We start from the raw sequence: 20,337 nt of genomic DNA, 5'->3' as shown, positions 1-20,337 counted from the left end.
GGTATCACCTTTGTGCCCTTAACAATCTTATTCTCCAACGAATTATGCCCTTCCCTCAGAGGTAGGTCTGGTTTAAGTATGTGGCATCTTTGGGAAATTGTGAGGCCTAGATTTTCTTAAAACTAATTTCAGTCTAACGCTTCAAATACTATCAGGCAACCAAACTTAGCTCCAATTTTAATCTATCAAAATACCTTGGAGGCAAATTTGAAACAAAATGAGAAATTCACAGGTAGTCACATACAAACCACCTGACATCTTTCCAACTACAGTATTGTTGCTGCTTATCACTTGGTAAACTCAGCAAAGTGTATTGTTGAGGGGGAGCGTAAAAGAGCTACTTTGCCTAGAGTCCTGTAATTTAATACCTTTAATACCAGAAACATGCAGAGGGTCAAGGTGATAGGCTAAAATAGGCATTATGTGTGATATCTGTCCTCTTTTTAATGTCTTCAGAGTGCAGGTTCTCTGAAATGAGACTATTCAATAAGCAGGAGAAACAGACAAGTCTATTTTCATATAAAATCCCAGCAGCATCTCCTTGCTCGTGCAAAGTTTGGAAATCCCTGTTGTTCTTGGGAGAAAGTATCCCACCCATTGATTCAACACTCAGTTGGAAGATTTGGAACCATCAAGGGAAGAAATATTAGTGTTCCCAAAGAGAACACATGATGTAGGTAAAGAGCATTAATGCCTCATTCAAATCTCTTCCAGTCTAAGAACATTCCCATTTTGCTGTTACCTTCATGTAACTTTCTTTATTTTAATCCTCTCTCCCATGCCACTGAATTTAGTAAAAGAGGAGCAAGTCAGAAAGCTGCATCCACTTCCTGCAGTACCCACAATGAAACGAACTCTGGATGTGGTATTAAGCACACTTGATCACAGTATACTACCATTAGATTATAAATCGCACACAAGTAGCTTAATTTATGACAGGCTATGTGACAAGGAGTTATGATTTTCTGGCCATGTGATGTAAATATAAATGTTCAAAAGGTGAAACTAAACTGGAGGACCAATACAGAAAGGGCACTGCAGCACAAAAGAGCATTCTATAGCCTGATGGACACAAAAATCAATTCACCAATTGGAGTCCATACATATTAACACCTCTCTATTTAAGTTGTTATATGTTTGCATCTTCATGGAAACAAAACACTTAATCTAGAGCCTAGGCCCATCTGAATCTTTTATACAATGCTGGGAATCCAGGATAGTATCTTTTCCATAAAGGATGTAGAGAGGGTGCAGCTATTTGTTTGTTTGTTTACAGGAGACACTTTCCTACAATCTCTTTGCAATGTGTAGTCATACTGTGATTGCATTCAGAAACAGCCTCCAGAAGAGTACAACTCTTGCAGTGCAGTTTTCCAATTTCACAAGTTGTTATTCTCTGAAGCTGCTTGCTGATTAACCAGCCATATCCACTTTTACCTTGAAGAATCAGAGTTTGTGGCCATGCGTGTCATTCTCACCTAGAGAGGCCCAGTAAAACTCCTGGTATGTTTAACAGCATACTTACTGAACCCTTCTCGTGGTGGTGGGGCAGGCTGATCAAGAAACACCTCTTGCCATGTGGTACTGAAATAGCCCACTCCCATGGAAGAACGTGCTTACCAGCAATTAAACTGAAAAATTTGATCTAAGAGCAAGTCAGCTTGCGTGTACAATATTATAGATCTTCCATTACCTATTTACTGCTGAAAATTTGAATCTTGAATGAAATTTGATCTAAAAGCCAGTCAGCTTGCCTGTACAATATTGTAGACCATGCCATTACCTATCTGTTTACTGGTTGGGCACATGAACGCATGCTATTTATCTGAATATAATTCAAGGTACACAAGTCGTACTACAGGCCATGCCTGATAAGTATCCATGTTTTTTCCATGTGCTGCTTGATACCTGACTCACTATTGCTCAACACTGAATTATCTTTATCTTTAGCCACAGCCTGAGGAGGAAAGGGGTGTTGTGTTGTAGACTAGGTTATGTTATCATCACAGTTCACAACATCTTGAGACACATAGGCCATATAAATGGCAGCATCAAACAATAGAATAGGATTGTGTATACTGCTCCAGCCTAAGGAAAATTTGAACAAGCAGAGGTGCAAAACATAGATGAGACATGAGTTTAAGTCTCATTGTACCCAAGTACCTTGCTGTAAAGCAGAGATAATAACTTGGAAGTGACCAATGAGCAGAAGAGAGAGAACAGTTTATAATGCCACTCTGAAAAGAAACCAGACCAAGCTGTTGAATCTAGGATATAAGATGGCGGCTACTAAGTGATGATGGGTAGGTGAGCTAGCCCTCGGGCATCTGTGGAGAAAACCCATGCTGACCCTGGATAACGGGATGGGGCTGCCCAGTCCAATCTTTGTAGAGTTCTCATAACTAAAGGTCATGTTATGCAGAATTGTGCTCGCATGCACCATTTTGGATCATTTGCCTGTTTATGACCTGTACCTCAGCAAGAATCCCAAATGTATCCTGCTTATTTGAGTACATTATGGAGTACATTATGGTAATTTGTAACCTTTCTAAGTGATCTCTTTGATAAAATGTGATGAGAAGAAATAAATTACACCAGTCTCCTAAGGGAGAAAAGGAGGTGTATCATTTTATCCTGCTCAGACCTCCTCCTCATCTTCCACAGACACACTCCTACCAATAACATAAGTCCTTTGCTCTTCAGAACAGGAAAATATTAAAAGCTTTCGTATTATTATATAGCATCTATATTCCTACATGTACTGATCCTATGATTATGTCAACTGTGATTGCAAAGGAGCCTACCATTTGGCACCAAAATAAGCATTACCACACCATCACATACAGATCATTGCAGTGAGCCTTCACCTGCATAAAAGGTATTTCTCAGACCTGTGAAATCTTTCTTGATCACAAGGAAGAAAACCAATTTGCTGCAGTGATGAAAGGTATCCAGAGCCCAGATGGAGAATTGGGTGACAATCTGGAAGTTCCTGCCAGTAAATACTATAAGCCTTCATATATCTTTCACAGGTTGGTGCTGCTGTGCTAAAATGACAACAATCTTTGAAACTCTGGGCCTACGGAAATGCAGAGCTTCACAAATCTGATGTGGAGGTGTCTGAAAACTTTGATCTGTGAGATTATGAACAAGGAAGGATGTAGAGCATAAGAGATGGAAGGAAGCTATTGGGGCTTATAAGAACATTTGCCTCTTATGTCCCATCCTCCCATTATCCCACATCTATGACCAAATAGTCTTGAACTTAACTACACCTGGAGTATTCCAAGGGTCACAAACGTTGCTGTTAAAAATTAGAAGCGTGAGTTTCGATGTTTGCACATTCCTACCATAGACCTAATTGCATAGCATGTGCTCTTAGTGTCAGACACATTGGTCATACTTTAACATGTCATGCTAAGAATAGGCTTTGTATGAGCCTAGTCAAAGGACAAACATACCTGTTAATCTTGCAAGCACATATTCAGCACCATAGGAGTGCTTGTGGTTTCATTTCTGTCCTGTACTTGCTATCCATATCATTTCCATGCAATATGTGCTCCTTATTCTGTGTCTTAGCTTGACAGGGAACAATATTCCTAAGGACACCTTATTTGTTTTGTTTGTCTAGCATGATCTTAGTTATTCTGAGCTATGCCTATTCAGGGACAATGCAAGAACATAAGGGGAAAAACATGCTACTTACCAGTAATTAAACTTGAAAAATTTGATCTAAGAGCCAATCAGCTTGCCTGTACAATATTGTAGAACTTCCAAAGTTGGAAAAGCTATCTTAGGATACAAAAACAATCTCAGCTCTATGACTAAAGACAGCATCAGCTCCTTAAGTAATCAGAAACTGATACAATCGTCTTAAATGCTGATATTTTTAGAATTAGAAAACTCTCAGACACTTATATATATATAAAAAAACTACATGGGTTCAGCATCGGCTAAATGCACATTACAAAATTTAACACAATCTTTTTAAACTAAGGAAAAAAGGACTTCTCCTCCAGACCATGTGAGAAGAGAAAGCCAGTTTGATAATGGATAAACTGGGACTGAAGCGGTTTCTTCAGGAATGATGAATAAGCCCAACTAACTTACGTAATCATGCAACTCATGAGAATTCAGAAAGAGTTCTGCAATGTACAAGGTTGTATCCAAACTCATTACAAATGCTGAGCAAACTGGCAAACTTTCCCTCTGTTCCAAATTTAAAATGTTCACCATCAAAAAGTAATGATGCTCCAAGAACAGCACAACAGAATCATATTGGTGTGTCATATGTATGATGATTTCCTCTATAGCATGGGAGCATTCTCCCAGATAAGGAGGGTCTCATTAGGTTCAATTAATAATTGAAGAAATTCTCCCTGCTATAAGCTCATTATCTCCCTGTGGCTTCTGGTATTTACACTGGATCCAGACTCTGTACATGGTGATTTGTTTTCCTCTGTTCACCTGGAGGCGGCGATCAACAATATTCTGAATTTTCTCTAAGCCAGCAGTAGAGAACAGCAAATCCAACTCATCTATGAGACAAAGGAAAAAATTTAATTTATCTAACTTTTACCATTTATTGTTGTAAAAGGCAATTTTCAGTTAATAATCATTAACTCACTACATGGCAATGAAATCCAGAAATATCAATAAAGCCAAATTATTAAAACAAAATGATAGCTTGTAGGGAAAACAGTTTTGATCAGACAGTTTAGAGGAAATTCTATACAGGCTAGCCAGACTCTTTTAGGGAGACTGTTGTGTATGTTTAGTACCACAGAATATTTTCCCCCATATTTCTGATGGAAATCATTCAGAACTATAGCCTCAGAAAATAAGAGACGCTGTCAGGTAGTCACGATAGAAAACAAGTGAAGTCGTCATGTAGTCTCATAACTAGGAAGAGAAATCTTCAGATAGTCTGCCACCAGACCAGCTAGAATTTGAAAGGTGACAACCAGCACCCTGAATTGGTTTTATAAGCCTTATAAGATTAATGTATTTCTCTAATGAGAATGTACAGCTCCAATGAGAATGGCAGAAGCTATAAGGTAATCCTCTCCTCAGCAGAAGATAAAGAACTAAAAGCCTTTCAGTTGCAAGCGCACCCTGCCCCAATTCTACACCCTCCGCATATTTTATGGCTGAAGATTAAAATCCAACATCATGGAAAAAATAGAAAAGAAGGTAGAAGTGCATTCAGGCAGAGAGCTCCTGGCACTCCTGGTCAAAGGGCACTGGGCAATTACTCTGTCTTTTGGATTGTCAGTGGTGTGAAAAAAAGACAAAAGAAGCAGTGGCATAATACAAAGATGTTATAAATAAAGGATACCATTGTCTGGATCACTTATAACATTTGGAGAACAGGATAGTCTACTTGTATGATAAAAGGTCTGGTTAGAAGCACCCTATATATTCTACAGTCATCTACTCTAAATGCTAATTTAGAGTAATAGTCACAATTTGTCCAATTGGGATATCATGATAAATTGGTTACAATGAAGCAGAGCCTGCAACATTTTCCTAATAGCTAAACTTGCATCTTTTTTCTGTGAACCAAGGCTATGTAAACTAGAATGTTGTTTTAGTAGGGTTTTTTTTTTTTACTTACCTCTTTCATTTTGAGCTTTGTGTATTACTAGTATGATGTTAGCATTTAAAAATATCTAGTTAATAGCTAGTTTTCATGGTTGGGGACCACACACTATAGTTCTATGGGCATACAAAAGTTGTAACAGAAATGCTGTTTTGGGGCTTTTTCAATTTCTGTTATCTGTTTTTCAAGAAATAAAGAACTGGAGAGCAAATAAACCAAAATGCTTCAGTCCTTAGGGACCAACCTCACACTGGCATGTAAGCTTTTGTTACTGGGTAGGATTGTCATCTGATTACCTTGTGTGAAGAAATAAACTCTGGTTCCATCTCCTCTCACGTAGAAATTATCAGCCAGACATTGACCTGAAGAGAAGAATGAGACTTTGACTGCAGATCCATTTATTCCAATTACTCTCCTTCTTTCTCTCCCCTCCCACCCACCCATAAAAGGTGAAGGCGGTAAAAATCAATTCACTGCCAAAAAACTTCAGCAAAGACAATAGTTTTTTCTTCATTTAAGTACATAGGTATTTTGAATGCTGGTTTTGCAATTCAGCTGTTGCTGAAACATTCCTTAATTCAGGAACCAGATGCAGAAATCTAGCAGCAATAACCAGACAGTAGTCTTTGGCTGAAAAAGAGCTCATACAATCTACAACTTGATCCCTGATTTCTTTACCCTCAGACGTGCTTGTGTAGAGTCTGTTGAACATTGAAAATATTAAAGCATTAAGCAAGTGTCCCTAATTCCTCACTTTTCCACACCATTGTCAAAAGTACTCTAATATACCTATTGCCAAAGATATAACATGAATAAACCTGCATATGATTTGGTGCAAAATTACCACTTCCTTGCATGGCAACAATTCCTGGTTAAGAGCTGAAAGTGTTAGCCCACAAAAGAACAAGAAAAGACAATTTTCATCAACTAAGACATAGACTTTTGATGTTTCCTTTATGTGAATCACTAAATCATTATCTAAAATTTTTGCGGATATTACACAAGTTAGGGCGTGGCAGTGTAGTGCCTGTGGTTACATCTGCACATAAGACTTCCATAATGACATTTATGGAACCTCTAAATTAAAAAATTATTTTTTAAAAAAATTGTGAAATTTCACATCATGGAATATCACAAGATTTCAGGGTACTCACCTGAAATCCCATGAAATGTTGAAAAAGAACACCAGATTTCATTAGATCTGATGATTATAGGATTTAATCCTTTTTTTAAAAAAAATAGTGCTCACATCATTACTACTTGCAATATCATCATGAATTACCATTGGTGCACAAACCTTAGGCTGGAAGCCACTGATATCAGAAGCCCAGAAAAAGTCGTTATTCATTCATATATAATAATATCCTTCTGGAGAAACTGCTTTTTATGCTGCTTTTGTTAATGGAACAGAACACACACATTCAGTCCTGCACCTACTCAAACCACTTTGGTGTCTAGTTTCATGAAAATGGCTTCTTTTAACGAGATGCAGAGTGATTACAGTTTTTAAATACTAAAGCCTTGTCCTCACCCTACCTTTCTTAAAGCGAAGTTGGGCTAAATCAAAACGGCCATAATCTCGTAATAAAATAATTCCACCAGGTCTTAGAAGCCGGCTAAGTCTATTGATTACACACTGCATTCTGAGAAAAAGAAAAAGAGAAAAGATTCAACAACTACTGAGGCTCACTGCAAAATTCATTTTGGAACAGGTCATCTTGTGTCTGCCCCCTCCCCAAATGTAAATTTCTCTGTTAGACAAACACAACATAACACCAGTATTACATACTTTTCTGGAAGAAGAGATGAAAGGACGAAGATGAGAACTACCACATCAAGGCTCTCGTCTGGCATTGGAAAAGGAGTCTGATTCTTGGTCAGGTCATGAACGAAGGCAAAGCAACGAGAGGCATCATATTCTGGATGGGCCTGTATGTTCACACAATTATCTTTCTTATAGCAGTTCTTATTTCACAGAAACCTGTGGAATAAATTAAGAGACAGCAACTTGCCCAAATCTCACCCAGGCAGCCTCATAGCTGCACCAGGGACTGTCTCCATGTCCCAATCAAACTTGCTGGAGCAAAACCACCTACATTTCTATGGCAAATCCCTGAACAAGTGTTTAAAACAAAGCTACCTTAAAATGTTCACACATTATAGAAGTCCAATTGTACATATATTTTGCATATATGGAGACCTTAACATGAAGTTATATCATTTTTACACATTTGCTTGTTTTCACAATGAGCAGTCTTTTTTTTAAAAAAAGATGTTTTTTCTTTTCTATGGAGAGTTCTTGTTCCATGGAAGGAATCATTCGACAATAGTAAATGGAGCTCACCCTTCTCACTGTCCTTGTCTTTGTTTACAGTGGTGATGGACTGGAAAGTTTAAAATTCTATACTTTTGACTTCAACAACAGAATTGTGCTAGGTGACAATAAAGATCAACAAACTACATACTTTCAGAAATAAAGGAGGCCAGCCAAGAAAATTAAAACATGACTTCATTTTTTAAAATTACCTGGACAAGATCTACTGCTGTAGTAGAGAAGTCACAACAATACACAAAAAGGCCAGGATCACTGAAATGAAACAGAAATTTTGTTAGTAACACTTTTTACTTAGAAGATACAAGCTGCTACAGGGTTTCCAAAGATAGCATCAAGAGCAGTGACTGATTTCCATTAGAAATTGGCTAAAGATGAGATAAATGAAGACTTCATGACAGTAAGGCACAACAGGATGGTCAACTTTCAATTCAAAAGTTTATTCTCCAGTCAAGCAGAACTGAATTTTAGCCAGGACTAAATCAAGTGACTAGAAACAGAACAAAGATGGGGTATGATGTTCGCTGTTGTTGCAAGGGCAAATTTTATTTATTTAGTAATAGGGTCTATAGACGGCTCCAATCAACTGACTCTGAACAGCATACAACTCCCCAAGACCATAATTTGGATTAAAACAATACGTCATACTCAACATGATATGTTTTTTGTTTAACGTAAAATAGAAACAATTATGTGCACCAAGAATCAAACATTTTGGAAAACACAAATAAAATGGTTTCTCATTCAGAGGGACAATCATAAGAGCCCCATAAAATATGGAATGAGAAATCCTTTACACCAAATGTGGACTCTTAGGGAAGCTGATAAGACAACTCCTAGGGAAATTTAATATTCCTAATGTTGTGTTAAGCCTTTAGCAACTACAGGTATAAACTCTACATAATTTCAGAAAATTAGTCTCAGAATTTGGGGAAAAATCTCCTGAAATGGGGATGGATTACTTCACAATGTAGGTGGAAAGAATCATGCATCTAAGTGATCCCACAATGTCAGAAAATATCTATGCAGCTGAAAGTTGGGGAAAAACTGAGTCACATGCAGAGCGCTTTTGTCATAGTGGCTAGCTGTGCTTCAATAGGTTTATTGCACAATGTTATCTAGAACCATCCTGAATAATACGGCTGCAATCTTATATATAGCTGAGAGTAAGACTCTAAAATCAGTGATGCTTCTAAGCAGACACGTATAGCACTGCACTGCACTTATAAATGTTATGTCTCTGGTTTGTAAACTAGAGTTACTTGTAATTTTTCTTACTTGTTGGTTTGGAGAATAGGGAAGACTGTATTTCCTGCACCACATCCCACCTGCCAGTAAAAGAACAGATTGTGAATGTTTTTGCTATGATAAAAAATAATACCATAATAAAGTTGTTAGTTTTGAGATGTCCAAAGACTTTTGTTACTTTCATTTCAAGAGATTAATGTGGCTACCCTTCTGGAAATAATTTTTATTATATATGCTTGTATCTTGTATTCTTTTTCTGTTGTCACAAACAAATATGTTATTTCTTTGGTCAGCAATTAGGTTTTTTTCCCTTTAAAGGACTGCCCTTGAAAATCAAATATAACAGACAACTGCACCATACTACTCTAAGGAAGTGACTCTCTTTGGGAAAAGTCATACAGTTTCCTTCAAGAACCAGCTTTGGTCTAAAAGTTGCCAATTGCTCATTCCTATGTAATTAATTTCATTCACATTGCACTTCTCAAATGCAAAACAACAATGTGGCAAAGCTGACAGGCAGCACCACTGAATGCATATAGTAAGTTTATGAGTAATTACTACTTTGAAAACAAAGAACCACAGCCTGACCTGAGAGTTCTCCAATAATTACTTAGTGACAGCTAACATAAGATATACATCATCATCATTCTCTGATCATCAATCTTCCTGGGGCATATAGAATGGTGACTTGGATATGCAAAGTGGTGTTGCTTTGCATTCAAAGACACTAAAGGTACAATTCAAGGCATTTTGACTCAAAAGTGAAGGATTGTGTCTCAACACCTTCAGCGAAGCATCAAATGGACATACAACTTCACTTTGGCTGGGCAAGTAATTAGAAATGCTGGCTGAAGTATCTTCTGCACATGTGCAGAATATAGATGGGCCTTTAGAGCAGCCACTTTAATGTGGCTTGGCTGGACCAAGCTTTTAGTTAACTATGTGGGCCTGCCTTGATTGAAATGAAATGCCTCTTTGATGCTTTATACAGTAGTAGTAGCCACTCCTCATAGATAAGATGCTGAATCAATTAGGATTGTGCACTCAACGCAGCATAGTCATCCTTAAATTGTGATTTACAGTGTTGTTACCTCTAATATTCTGTAAGTAGCAGATGACCCTGGGAAGTCACCATCTTGTATTACTTTCCTTTCCCCCAGCTTCTGTGATGCCACTTCATCTTCTGATTGCAGATGATGGGTGATGTTGCCATTACTGTTTCTCTCTGTATCCAGATGTTCTAAGTCTTCACTATCTACTGTACAAAGTTTATTGTCAGGGTAGCCTCCAAGACTTGAATTTTTGATGTTTTTCACAGTCTCTTTATATATGCCAGCCTGACTTTGATGATGGTTTGGAGCTAGCTCAGGAAATTCAGTGAACAACCAGTGTCGGTCTTTAAAAAATCCATTTTCATGGGTTTTATAGAAGTCGTTCCAATACATGTTGGCATTGATTTCATAAGCTTCTTTAAGAAGAAAAACAAAGGAAAATAAGTCAGCGAGTCCATTAACAGAAAAGGATCTCACAAATTACATAACATAATTTAGCAATGATATCATAAATGTAGCAGGAACTCTGCTCCAAACTGCTGCCCTTTCATTTAAGACATTTGACTAGATGAAGCCTTCTGGTCAAATATTCCTTGTTGTTTATTACAGAGAAGGGACATCCCATTGTTGCATGAGATCTTTCACTGCTTAATTACTCACAATATGAAGATTACGTTTCATCCCATAGCTTTTGTCTTGGCTTTAGTAAGTTAAGTAAATACAGGTAGTCCTCACTTAACAACCATTCATTTAGTGACCATGCAAAGTTATAAAGGTGCTGAACAAAAGGACTTACAACTGATCCTCACACTTACAACCGTTGCAGCACCCTTGTGGTCATATGATCACGATCTGGGTGCTTGGCAACCAGCTTGTGCTTATGACATCTGCGGCATCCTGGGGCCACGTGATCGCCATTTGTGACCTCAGCCAGCTTTCAGCAAGCAAAATCAATAGGGAACTGTGTGATTTGCTTAATGATTGCATGATTCGCTTAACGACCATGGTGATTTGCTTAATGACCACTGCAAAAAAGGTTGTAAAATTGGGTGCAACTTGCTTAACAACTGCCCTGCTTTTCTGGTCTATTGTGGTCATTAAGTAAGGACTATCTGTAATTTGTAAAGATGGCTTTGGTTGTTATCATGAGAGATTTCCTGACTATCTATAAAAATGTCTGGAAACAACATCTTTCTGTGACAATATTCTCTAGAGTTTTACAGTTACATTGACCACCAGTAGGCACTATGCGACCAATTCATTCTTCATTGGGACTCTTCAGACATGGGTAGCCAGATATTACTCTATGGGGTTCAAACCCTCTACCATGAATTGAATTCACGGATCTTTGAACTTTAGATGACCATATGCAGTGCATTAACTTTAGGAGCTACCCAGGTCCTGGCAAGTAAACTCATGGACCTCTGCTCTGCTAGCTTAACAGAAGGTGGACCTTATATATCATTCTAAGACTTCTAAATATCCTTTCCTGCAACCACTGAGCACCAGGACTGTAAGGTCAGTTCCCAATAGAGGGTTTGAACTCCACAGAATAATATCTGGCGACCCATGTCTGAAGAGTCCCAATAAAGGAGAAAACCAGTTACATGGTGCCTCCTGATTGTCAATGTAACTGAAAATACTATATAGGATTTACACTGTGCAAAAGTAGAGAAATCCTCCCAACCTTCCGAGAACGGGAGTGAAAGTAAAATAAAACCCCATACATGGGGGCATGACACAAAATTAGGGCTGTGGAGCTGGAGTTGGAAGCAATTCTTGGGTTACTGGAGTCGGAGTTGGCAAAAATGTACCGACTCCTAATAAATTTAAATTGTATATAATATAAATAATATAATATGTTAAAATTTCCTATTTCATAGATAATAATTTGATTAACCCATTTTTTTCAGGATATATTTTAATTTCAAGTTCACTGCAAATTTCAAAATATAACATATTTTGGAAATATATAATTAGTATATTTATAATTTATTTCCTATATCAATATATAATTAACAGAGTTGGAAGTACCATGAAGAAAGGAGTTGGAGTCAAAGGTTTTATGTGCCAACTCCACAGCCCTGTGTAAAATAACATCTGCACCTCTCTGAGAGTTTAATGGGAAAGTGGACTGCCTATACCATTCTGAGAACCTCTACAGTTTTAGCGTCAGTACATTTCTTCAGTTTATGGTAACTGGAGTTACTTTCCAAACCTTTTATTGGCCATCAAAGGTCTCATTTCTAATTTGGCAATATATTGTTTTAAACCACACTCTTTCATTAACTAATCCACATATTTGCTTCATTCACACTTAAAGTAGGCTGTAGATTTCAGAGATGCATGGATAAAGTGAGCCAAACTCTTTCAGCTATGTCTCTCTTTCCAAGCATTTTTTCCCCACTCTGGCTCCCTTCTAGTATGAGTTTTAAACTAGGTAATATAAGTAATGGCAGGGTCCACAGGTGGCTTTACCTCTTATAGTTATCACCTGCCATGTGAGTACTTTTTATATTTAGGGAAAAAACAAATATATCTGTTGCTGTTGTAACTAGTTTCTCATATCCCCAAGTGGCACACAAGTCCTCCTTCAAAATCAGTTAGATAATATCTGACCATTAGTCTGAATCTCAATTCTTTGGAGCTAAGAGACACTTATGCCAGGAATGAGTGTGTGTGTGTGTGTGTGTGTGTGTGTATATATATATAAATAAATAAATGATATTCTAACTAGGAAAACCCTAATTAATAAAGGGTTGTCAATCGTGGATATCATTCAGAGTAAAAATACTTATTAATCTGTCCTAATGATTTCACTGGAACTAAAACAAAACTTTTTTTTAGATTGGGATCAATATTCTGTTGATAGGGTAATGGATGATTGGTTTTATGTATGGTAACTGCAGTGACGTTATTATATGCACAGAGATGGAAGAATACAGAAATACCCTCAACGGAGGAATGGATCGTGAAGATGGCAGAATGTGCAGAAAAGGCTAAATTGACTTGTCTGATTAAGGAGGGAACTACAACTACTTTTATAAAAGACTGGAAACCCTTTATTGACTTTTTGCTGAAAATGAATAAAAATGGACTGGTGACTTCTGGATTTACTGATTAATAAGGGTTGAATATGGGGAGAAAGGAACCATGTTATATAATTGTGAAGGGGAGAAACAGTTTCAAGTATGTTTATAATTGCTGTAAAGAAGATTAGAAGTCACTTTAAGTATTTTTTTGTTTCCTTTTTCTTTCTCTTTGCTTTCTATGGTTTTCAAGACCTTTTTTTCTTTTTTTCTATATTGTTTCATGTTTATCTTTTAACTTTCTAAAAATTTTATTTAATAAAAATTATATATATAATATAAAAAATATTCTGTTGATAGGGCTGTCACATACCAAAGGAAGAGGCCCGGAATTTTCATTATATAGCCTATATTACCTTGCTGATCTTGTGGTACTAACTGCATGCTCTGCTCTTGCACCTTTGCTTGTGCAGCAGCTTCCTGCTCTTCAGACCATTCCACGTTATCCCTATGAGAAAGAAAGAAAGAAATGTTAATCCACCACAGTCGGGTATTAAAATCCAATTCTTCAGCCTAAAGATAGAAGATTACAGAAACATCAATAATGGAGGAATGGATTGTGAAGATGGCTGAGTTTGCAGAAACGGCTAAATTGACTTGTTTGATTAAGGAGGGAACTCCAACTACTTTTATAAAATATTGGAAAGCCTTTGTAGACTTTTTGCTAAAAATGAATAGAAATGAATTGGTGATTATTGATTAAAAAGGTTTGTTTATGGGGAAAAGGATACTATGATATTCAATATGGGAGGGTGGAGATGGTAACTGCTATATTTGTAACTGCTACAAAGAAGATCAGAAGTCACTTCTTTAGATATTTTCTTTTTTGTGATGTTTTTTGTAATTCTTCACTTTTTCTTTTACCCTTTTATAACCTTTTTCTTCTATGTTTCTATAGTTTTTAAAATCTTTGTAAAATCTTTTAATAAAAATTATTCATAAAAAAAATAAAATCGTCAGACAAACTAACCATACATACAAAGGACAAGTATTTTTAGAAAACATAAGATATGTGATGTAGGGAAAGGTGGCTAGTGACATCTGAGGCAAAACCTAATGTCACCAGTGATTATATCATCATGTATGTATTGCCAATTACATACAGGTATGTCTTACTCACCAACTGCCTTGTTTAGTGACCGTTTGAAGTTACAGCAGTGTAAAAAAAAAAACAGCTTGCAAACAATCCTCACATTTACAACTGTCACAGTGTCCCACAGTCATGTGATCACCATTTGTGCACTTCACAACTGGCTTGTGACAAGCAGAGTTAATGGAGACCACAGAAGTAAAATCGTAAGTTGTGGTCATGGGATGTTTTGCTTAATGATCAAAGTGGTCATGTGATTTTCCATTTAATGACTGCAGCCCTTAGCAACAGAGTTGCTGGTCCCAATTGTGGTCGCTACCTGTACTTATGTTCTGATATAAGTTGCGGCATTGTGTGATGACATCACTTATGTGTCATCACTTGCATCCCATTAGGAGTAGCAGAATTTGGAGTGAAAGCTAAAAACGAGATAAAATAGCTGGGGGACTGGTGTGGCCATAAGGCTCTATAAAGATGAGAAAAAACAATTAAACCATCACCTAGAGTGTATTTATTTTTTTCCCATGAAGCCCTTATTCTTGGTTCCTACGAAACATACTCAACTGAACATCATGCTCATAAACATACATGACTGAACATCATATTTCTATTTACAATTTCATCTTCCCTTGTGTCAAACAACCTGTAAGCGTAATACTTCATCCTTTCGACCTCTTGGGCTCCAGCTTGTTCGGGTAACAAGTGTAGAGAACAAAGCCGATACGCGGGTTTGTTTCGTTTTGTTTTGTGAGATCGGGCGTGGGGGGCTGGCACAACCTACGAGTAGCTGAAACGGCTCAGAAAAGATTGCGGGGGGGGGCCTTTTGGGAGAGGACGCACCGTAATCCTTTTCTCTTACTTACCAGGCGTTGTGTTGAAAAAGCCGAGCCGTATCCGTGAGAAAACGATTCCCAAATTGCTTCCTTTTCTTTTCATCCCGGTCGGGCGCAGCCATAACGCAAGACGAACAAGGCAGACCAGAGAGCGAGAGAAAGAACATCCGACCCGGAAGAAGAAAGAAAAAACTTGATTTCTGCCGCTATTTCTATAGCTTTTGAGGTTCCCGCAATAGAGAAAGAAGGCCGCGAAATGCGCATGTGTGAGGCGGTACGGCGTGCTCGGCTTGCTTTCAGGGCGTGCTTTTAGTTAGATCAGGAGGTTGTCTGTCTCCCTGGATCTCGCATTTCAAGTCCTCTTCGAAAATGAATCTTGAAAGGTTCTCTCCATAGAGTTTTGTTCCTCCCCGGGAGGAAGGGAGGTCTGCCCGTTGAAATTAATGGGCACACTTCTAAGAGCTACGCTATTTCGGTTGCAATAACTCTTCCGCAAAACCCGAAAAGTGATTTTAAAACTTTAAAACATTAACGCCCCCCCCCCCAGCAACATCTTTGCAAGTCAGTGGAGAACAAGATTTCTGCATGCAGCTGAGCTCTGGAAATCATCTGAACAAGGTAGCAAGAGAGATCTTGGCTGCAACTTAAATGGGAGCTATTTTGCTGGAAATAACGGCCTTCAAACCAGTTCATAGCTTATATTAACAGTATCTTTTATTACACTATTACTGTATGACAGGTCTATACTTAGTCTTTGACTGGCATGATAGGGGTTTGATCTGCAGACCCAAAAGTGGGTAATAAATATGATTATTCTTTATGCACTTAATTTCTACCTTCAATCATATTAAAAAAGAATTCATGGGAAACTTTCGAAGGGGCTGTACTTAGAGTTTGTGAGGTGTGCATGGCTTTGGCCAGATGGTACCACTTAGCCAAACTTAGCTAATTTTGAGAAAGTTAAGCAGGACTGGACTTGGTTAATATGCTATTTTGATGGGGAATCCTAGAAATTAGACTGGGAAGTTGAAAAAACAAAGCCACCTCTATACTGTTGCCAAAAAAATCCAACATGGAGATGTCTAGGGTTGTGCAAGACTTTATCAGCACAACCGTTCTGTGCATGGAACAGGAGGATTGGAGTGGTCTGTGCCCAAATCAAAACATCGGAGGACTGTTTATCCATTTATGGACCAAAACTCAGGTGTTCTGGCAGAACTGGTATATGGGTGGGGGTGGTTAGATAAGAATAGGAAAAAGCCAAGGATGTTGTTGGCAGCTGAAGGAAGGGAAGAGAAGGCCCTGAAAAGATTGGGGGCCAGTGGAATATGCTGTGGTGGGAGCTACAGTGATGATAGAAAGGGGCATTGGCCTTATTTGCCTCATAAAATCCCTCTGGATTTTTGTTTAGGCAGAAACTCACAACAACAAATAACTTTTGTTTCTGCTGAAACACAGTTTGAAACACTACAGCAGAATGTCTTGGAATGCAATGGGTTGTTCCATGTTCAGATCAAAATATATTTCATACGGATTCCTAAATTTTTTCATATAATTATCAGAAGAAGTCATAGCCTTGAGCCTGCAGATTGTGCCCTTTGGTTGAATGATGGCCTCAGTTGTTACCCTCTTCCCCCCAGATTGTGCAAATAATGATATAAGAAACCCCAATTACACTGTTGGATTGTCATGAAAACCAGCTGGCTGACTTTGGGCCAGTCACTCTCGCTCAACTCAACCTACTTCACAGGGCTATTGTTTTGGAAGAGGAGGCAGGAGCATTATGTAGGCTGCCTAGAGTTGTACAAAAACAAAGGATATAAATTTAATCAGTCAGCAAATAAATATGTTTTTCAGCCTGACTGCCCAACGCACATGCTAGTTTAATCTGCCAGCGTTCTCAGCCTGCAAATAACATATAGTAAAGTCTCCTTCAAATCAAGCTCAATTTCTTGTGACTTCATGGTCTTCATCCATGTAGTTTTTCTGGCAACAGTTTAAATGTGGCTTGTCATTGCCTTCTTGCAGGCTTTTTACCTTTTTAAACTTCTACTTTCCAGTCTACTTTACAATATGGCATACTCTAAAGTTCTCTTGCTTTAAGCCCAACCTTAGTTAGGTTCTGAGCCCTCACAGTCAACCGGGTGCCTGAGCCTGCAGTAGGTCAGCTGGGTGTCCCAGCTTGCAATACAGAAATAATGGTAAGACGATTTGTGTTGCAAAACTAGAAATGACAACAGCCCTCATAAAATTAGATGACGCAAGCAAAATGATTGGGAAAAATCTAACTCTTGGCTGCCATCCAGTGGCCGTGTAATTTTTGCAGCTCAGAGATGCAACTGGGTGTGCTGAAGCTGTGGGGCAAGGAATGAGCAGCAAGGAAAAACCCGTGGCTCCCAATGTTACTGCTGCCTGGAATGAGGCATAGACATGTGAAATGAGAGAAGAGAAGAATGAGCAAGAAGAACTGAGCATGAACTAGCAGAAGTAAAGTAAATTATGCAGAAAGGGGCACGTATTTGCTTGTTTTGTATTTATCTAGGATACAGAAGACATATATTTGGTGTATACTATCAGTATAAACCCAGACCTGATTATATTCTTCTTGAATATAGTCTCCATTCCTTTTTAATATTTTAAAAGTATTTATAAATGATAATGTTTCTCTACATCAACAGTTCTCAAAGTGTGGTCTGAGGACCCCTGGGGGTCCCCAAGACCCTTTCAGGGGGTCCACAAAATCAAATAAATATTTTAAAATTTCCCATTTTAATTTCTAGTACAGTAAATTTTGATAGGTATAAACCAAAGCTTTTGGGGATCCACAATAATTTTTAAGAATGTAAAGCACTTTAAAGCTGAATTGTTGCTCTATCTTTTCCTTGCTGTAAGTTGGTGGATTTTCCTAAAGGTCCCTTTGTTATTCTGTACAGACCTTCTCTTTCCACAATTTCAGGGGTGCTGTTCTATCCAGATTATAAAAGTATTTTATCAGAGGAATTAACAGAAAAATCCTTGGTATAAGTGCCAGTTCTTCCTCCAGAATTGCATCATAACTTGGATAAACTCACACTCTTTATTTTGTAGAGATATTTCTGAAAGACGAAGCTTAAATATATATCCAAATTCTGAATGTTTTCTATTTGCATCTTCTGTTTTGTTGAATCATCCCGAATAAATGGAATTATGTGCCCTAATTATGCTGTTTGGTAACATATTGTACTTTCAAGAATGGTATCCCCTATCCATCCAAGGTTAGCTCCTTTCCAAATATGATTGCATTGTTACAGTAGCGTCTCTCCTTATCAAAGATGGAGCCTTCTTCCACTTGGACTTGACTCCTTGTGATGTCATTACATCTCATTTTTGAGTCCTACTCCTTCTGCCCTTCAACTTTGAAATATGAATTGGATTTTGAGGGCATAGTTGCTCTCTGTCTTCTTCAGTCTTTCTCCCAGACTGCTTGTGCTTGTGCACCCTTTTTGCTATGGGTTTGTTTAATTTAGCATGTTGTGTGATGCCAGCCACTGAGATTGTAAAACATGCTTTATAGCATAGAGTTAGGCATGAACAAATTCATACAGGCATTAACAAAAGTGCTTCAGATTAGGGATGTACAGAACATTTTGTGCACAATTTGATACATGGGGCAGTTGGTCTGGAGGGGGGTCCTTGTTGAACAGAAATGTGTGTTCTGGATATTTTGATCTGTGCAACGGGGGAAGTAGGGCTGTTTTACTATAGATGTGGACTGAAAGGGTCCACCAAACAAACTAAGGACATTGATAGTGATGGCAGTTGAGGGGAGGGAGGGAAGGAAAGCAAGGTGCTGAGAAGATCAGGATGGGGAGAGGACAGTGGAATGTGCCATTTTGGGAGCCTGTTCCTTACTGCTGCGAAAACTGTAGTTAAGGACCATTGCTGTGGCGACTGAGGCAGAGGTAGGTAGGTAAGTGAATGAGAAAATGGGCTACTGGGCTATGTCATGCTGCAGTATTGCCAGTGGTGGCAGAGTTGGCTGAGAAGAGACAGTGAAGGAAAGGTTGGGAAGACTTAGGGGAGCAAAGCAAACCAGCCTTGCCTTATTTGCTCCATAAAATCCCTCTGGGTTCCCGCTGGGCTTTATCTAAAGCCCGGAATAATAAAAAGGTTCTGAGTTTAAAACAAAACATATTTCTCATTTATGCACTCCCTTAGTCATGACTTTGAACAACATATGAATACATTGATTGGCTTTGCACATTGCATTAAGCCATAATACAATTGGCTTGTATTTTTGCATAATCAGCTGAGGTTTAGTCAATAAACAATGGCTTTGTGCAATGTGCAAACTTTGCTTCTCTTCTAAAGACGGCAGCTTTTCTCCCACTGGAACTCATTTCTAGAATAAGTTGGTTATTGAGCAGTTGCTTTAAGTTAACTTTTAAGGTCAGGAAAAGAAAGTAAAGAAAGAAAAGAAAAAAGATTATCAGGAGAATAGAATGCTTTTAAATGCAGATGATAAAAGAGTTGAGTGCTACCCCAAATCCTTCTTGATTTTCAAGATTGAATACTTTTCTCCCCTGTTTTACTTTCCTTGTGCCTGTTAGTGACCCTCAGTAACAATGGGAATACAAAGATGACAAGAGAGATGGTTTGCCTCTTCAAGCTTAATTTTTCACTGTATTAGCCAGGGTGCAAAGTTGAAACTTTGCACTTTGTCTCGTAGGAAGTGTGACCTGCATACCAGCCTGAGATTGATGGATGGAATACATTCACATGAAAGGAGGAGCATTGGTTGCAACATCTGGTGTTACTTCTTACTTCCTTTTTGTTTCCCGCTGGTGCAGGTCAGTTTATCTACAGGAGTAGATGGCCGGATGACACCTTGATACAGTTTTTTATCATATTCCTGAAGTTCTCGGGGTGACACCAGATCCTGGCAGACATTCCATGACCAGGAGTATGTGGAGAAGGTCTGGTAGAAGCTGGGGTTGCCCGTCTCCAGCCCAATCTCTCCACCGCGTAGTCTCCGCCACAGCTTCAGTGATCTGTCGCGTTCACGGAGAGCCATCGCTTTCTGATAGGAGCCTGTCACTTTCTTCACCTGAA

At 38.3% G+C, this 20,337-nt stretch overlaps 2 protein-coding genes across 3 annotated transcripts in view; both read right to left on the bottom strand.

Moving 5' to 3' along the window:
- Nucleotides 1-183: 183 nt before the first annotated feature.
- LOC103059714 (tRNA N(3)-cytidine methyltransferase METTL2) lies at nucleotides 184-15,443 on the bottom strand. Of its 2 annotated transcripts, none has more exons than XM_025173979.2 (9): nucleotides 15,277-15,443; nucleotides 13,680-13,771; nucleotides 10,274-10,647; nucleotides 9,213-9,262; nucleotides 8,129-8,189; nucleotides 7,392-7,531; nucleotides 7,139-7,245; nucleotides 5,899-5,964; nucleotides 184-4,538 (listed from the first exon to the last, which is right to left on the bottom strand). In XM_025173979.2, the coding sequence occupies exons 1-9, from the start codon at nucleotides 15,411-15,413 to the stop codon at nucleotides 4,354-4,356; spliced, it is 1,212 nt and encodes a 403-aa protein (XP_025029747.1). In that variant the 5' UTR covers nucleotides 15,414-15,443; the 3' UTR covers nucleotides 184-4,353. The 2 variants fall into 2 exon arrangements, with proteins under 2 accessions (XP_025029747.1, XP_015745479.1); XM_015889993.3 differs by having other exon boundaries at nucleotides 190-4,538; nucleotides 10,274-10,650; nucleotides 15,277-15,440.
- Nucleotides 15,444-19,910: 4,467 nt separating this feature from the next.
- The window catches only part of EFCAB13 (EF-hand calcium binding domain 13), a 125,061-nt gene continuing 124,634 nt past the window's right edge, over nucleotides 19,911-20,337 (bottom strand). Inside the window, exon 63 of the mRNA XM_088143283.1 lies at nucleotides 19,911-20,332. Within this exon, the coding sequence (XP_087999409.1) occupies nucleotides 20,039-20,332 (294 nt within the window). The 3' untranslated portion in view covers nucleotides 19,911-20,038. The remainder of the gene's footprint in view (nucleotides 20,333-20,337) is intronic.

Source organism: Python bivittatus, unplaced genomic scaffold (genome assembly GCF_059951505.1).
Source record: "Python bivittatus isolate LINGU-HERP-01145 unplaced genomic scaffold, Pbiv_v1 ctg000410_np1212, whole genome shotgun sequence".
NCBI classification, from domain to species: Eukaryota; Metazoa; Chordata; class Lepidosauria; order Squamata; family Pythonidae; genus Python; species Python bivittatus.
Note: the sequence above shows the minus strand (reverse complement) of the source record. Positions and strands in the feature narration are given on the sequence as shown.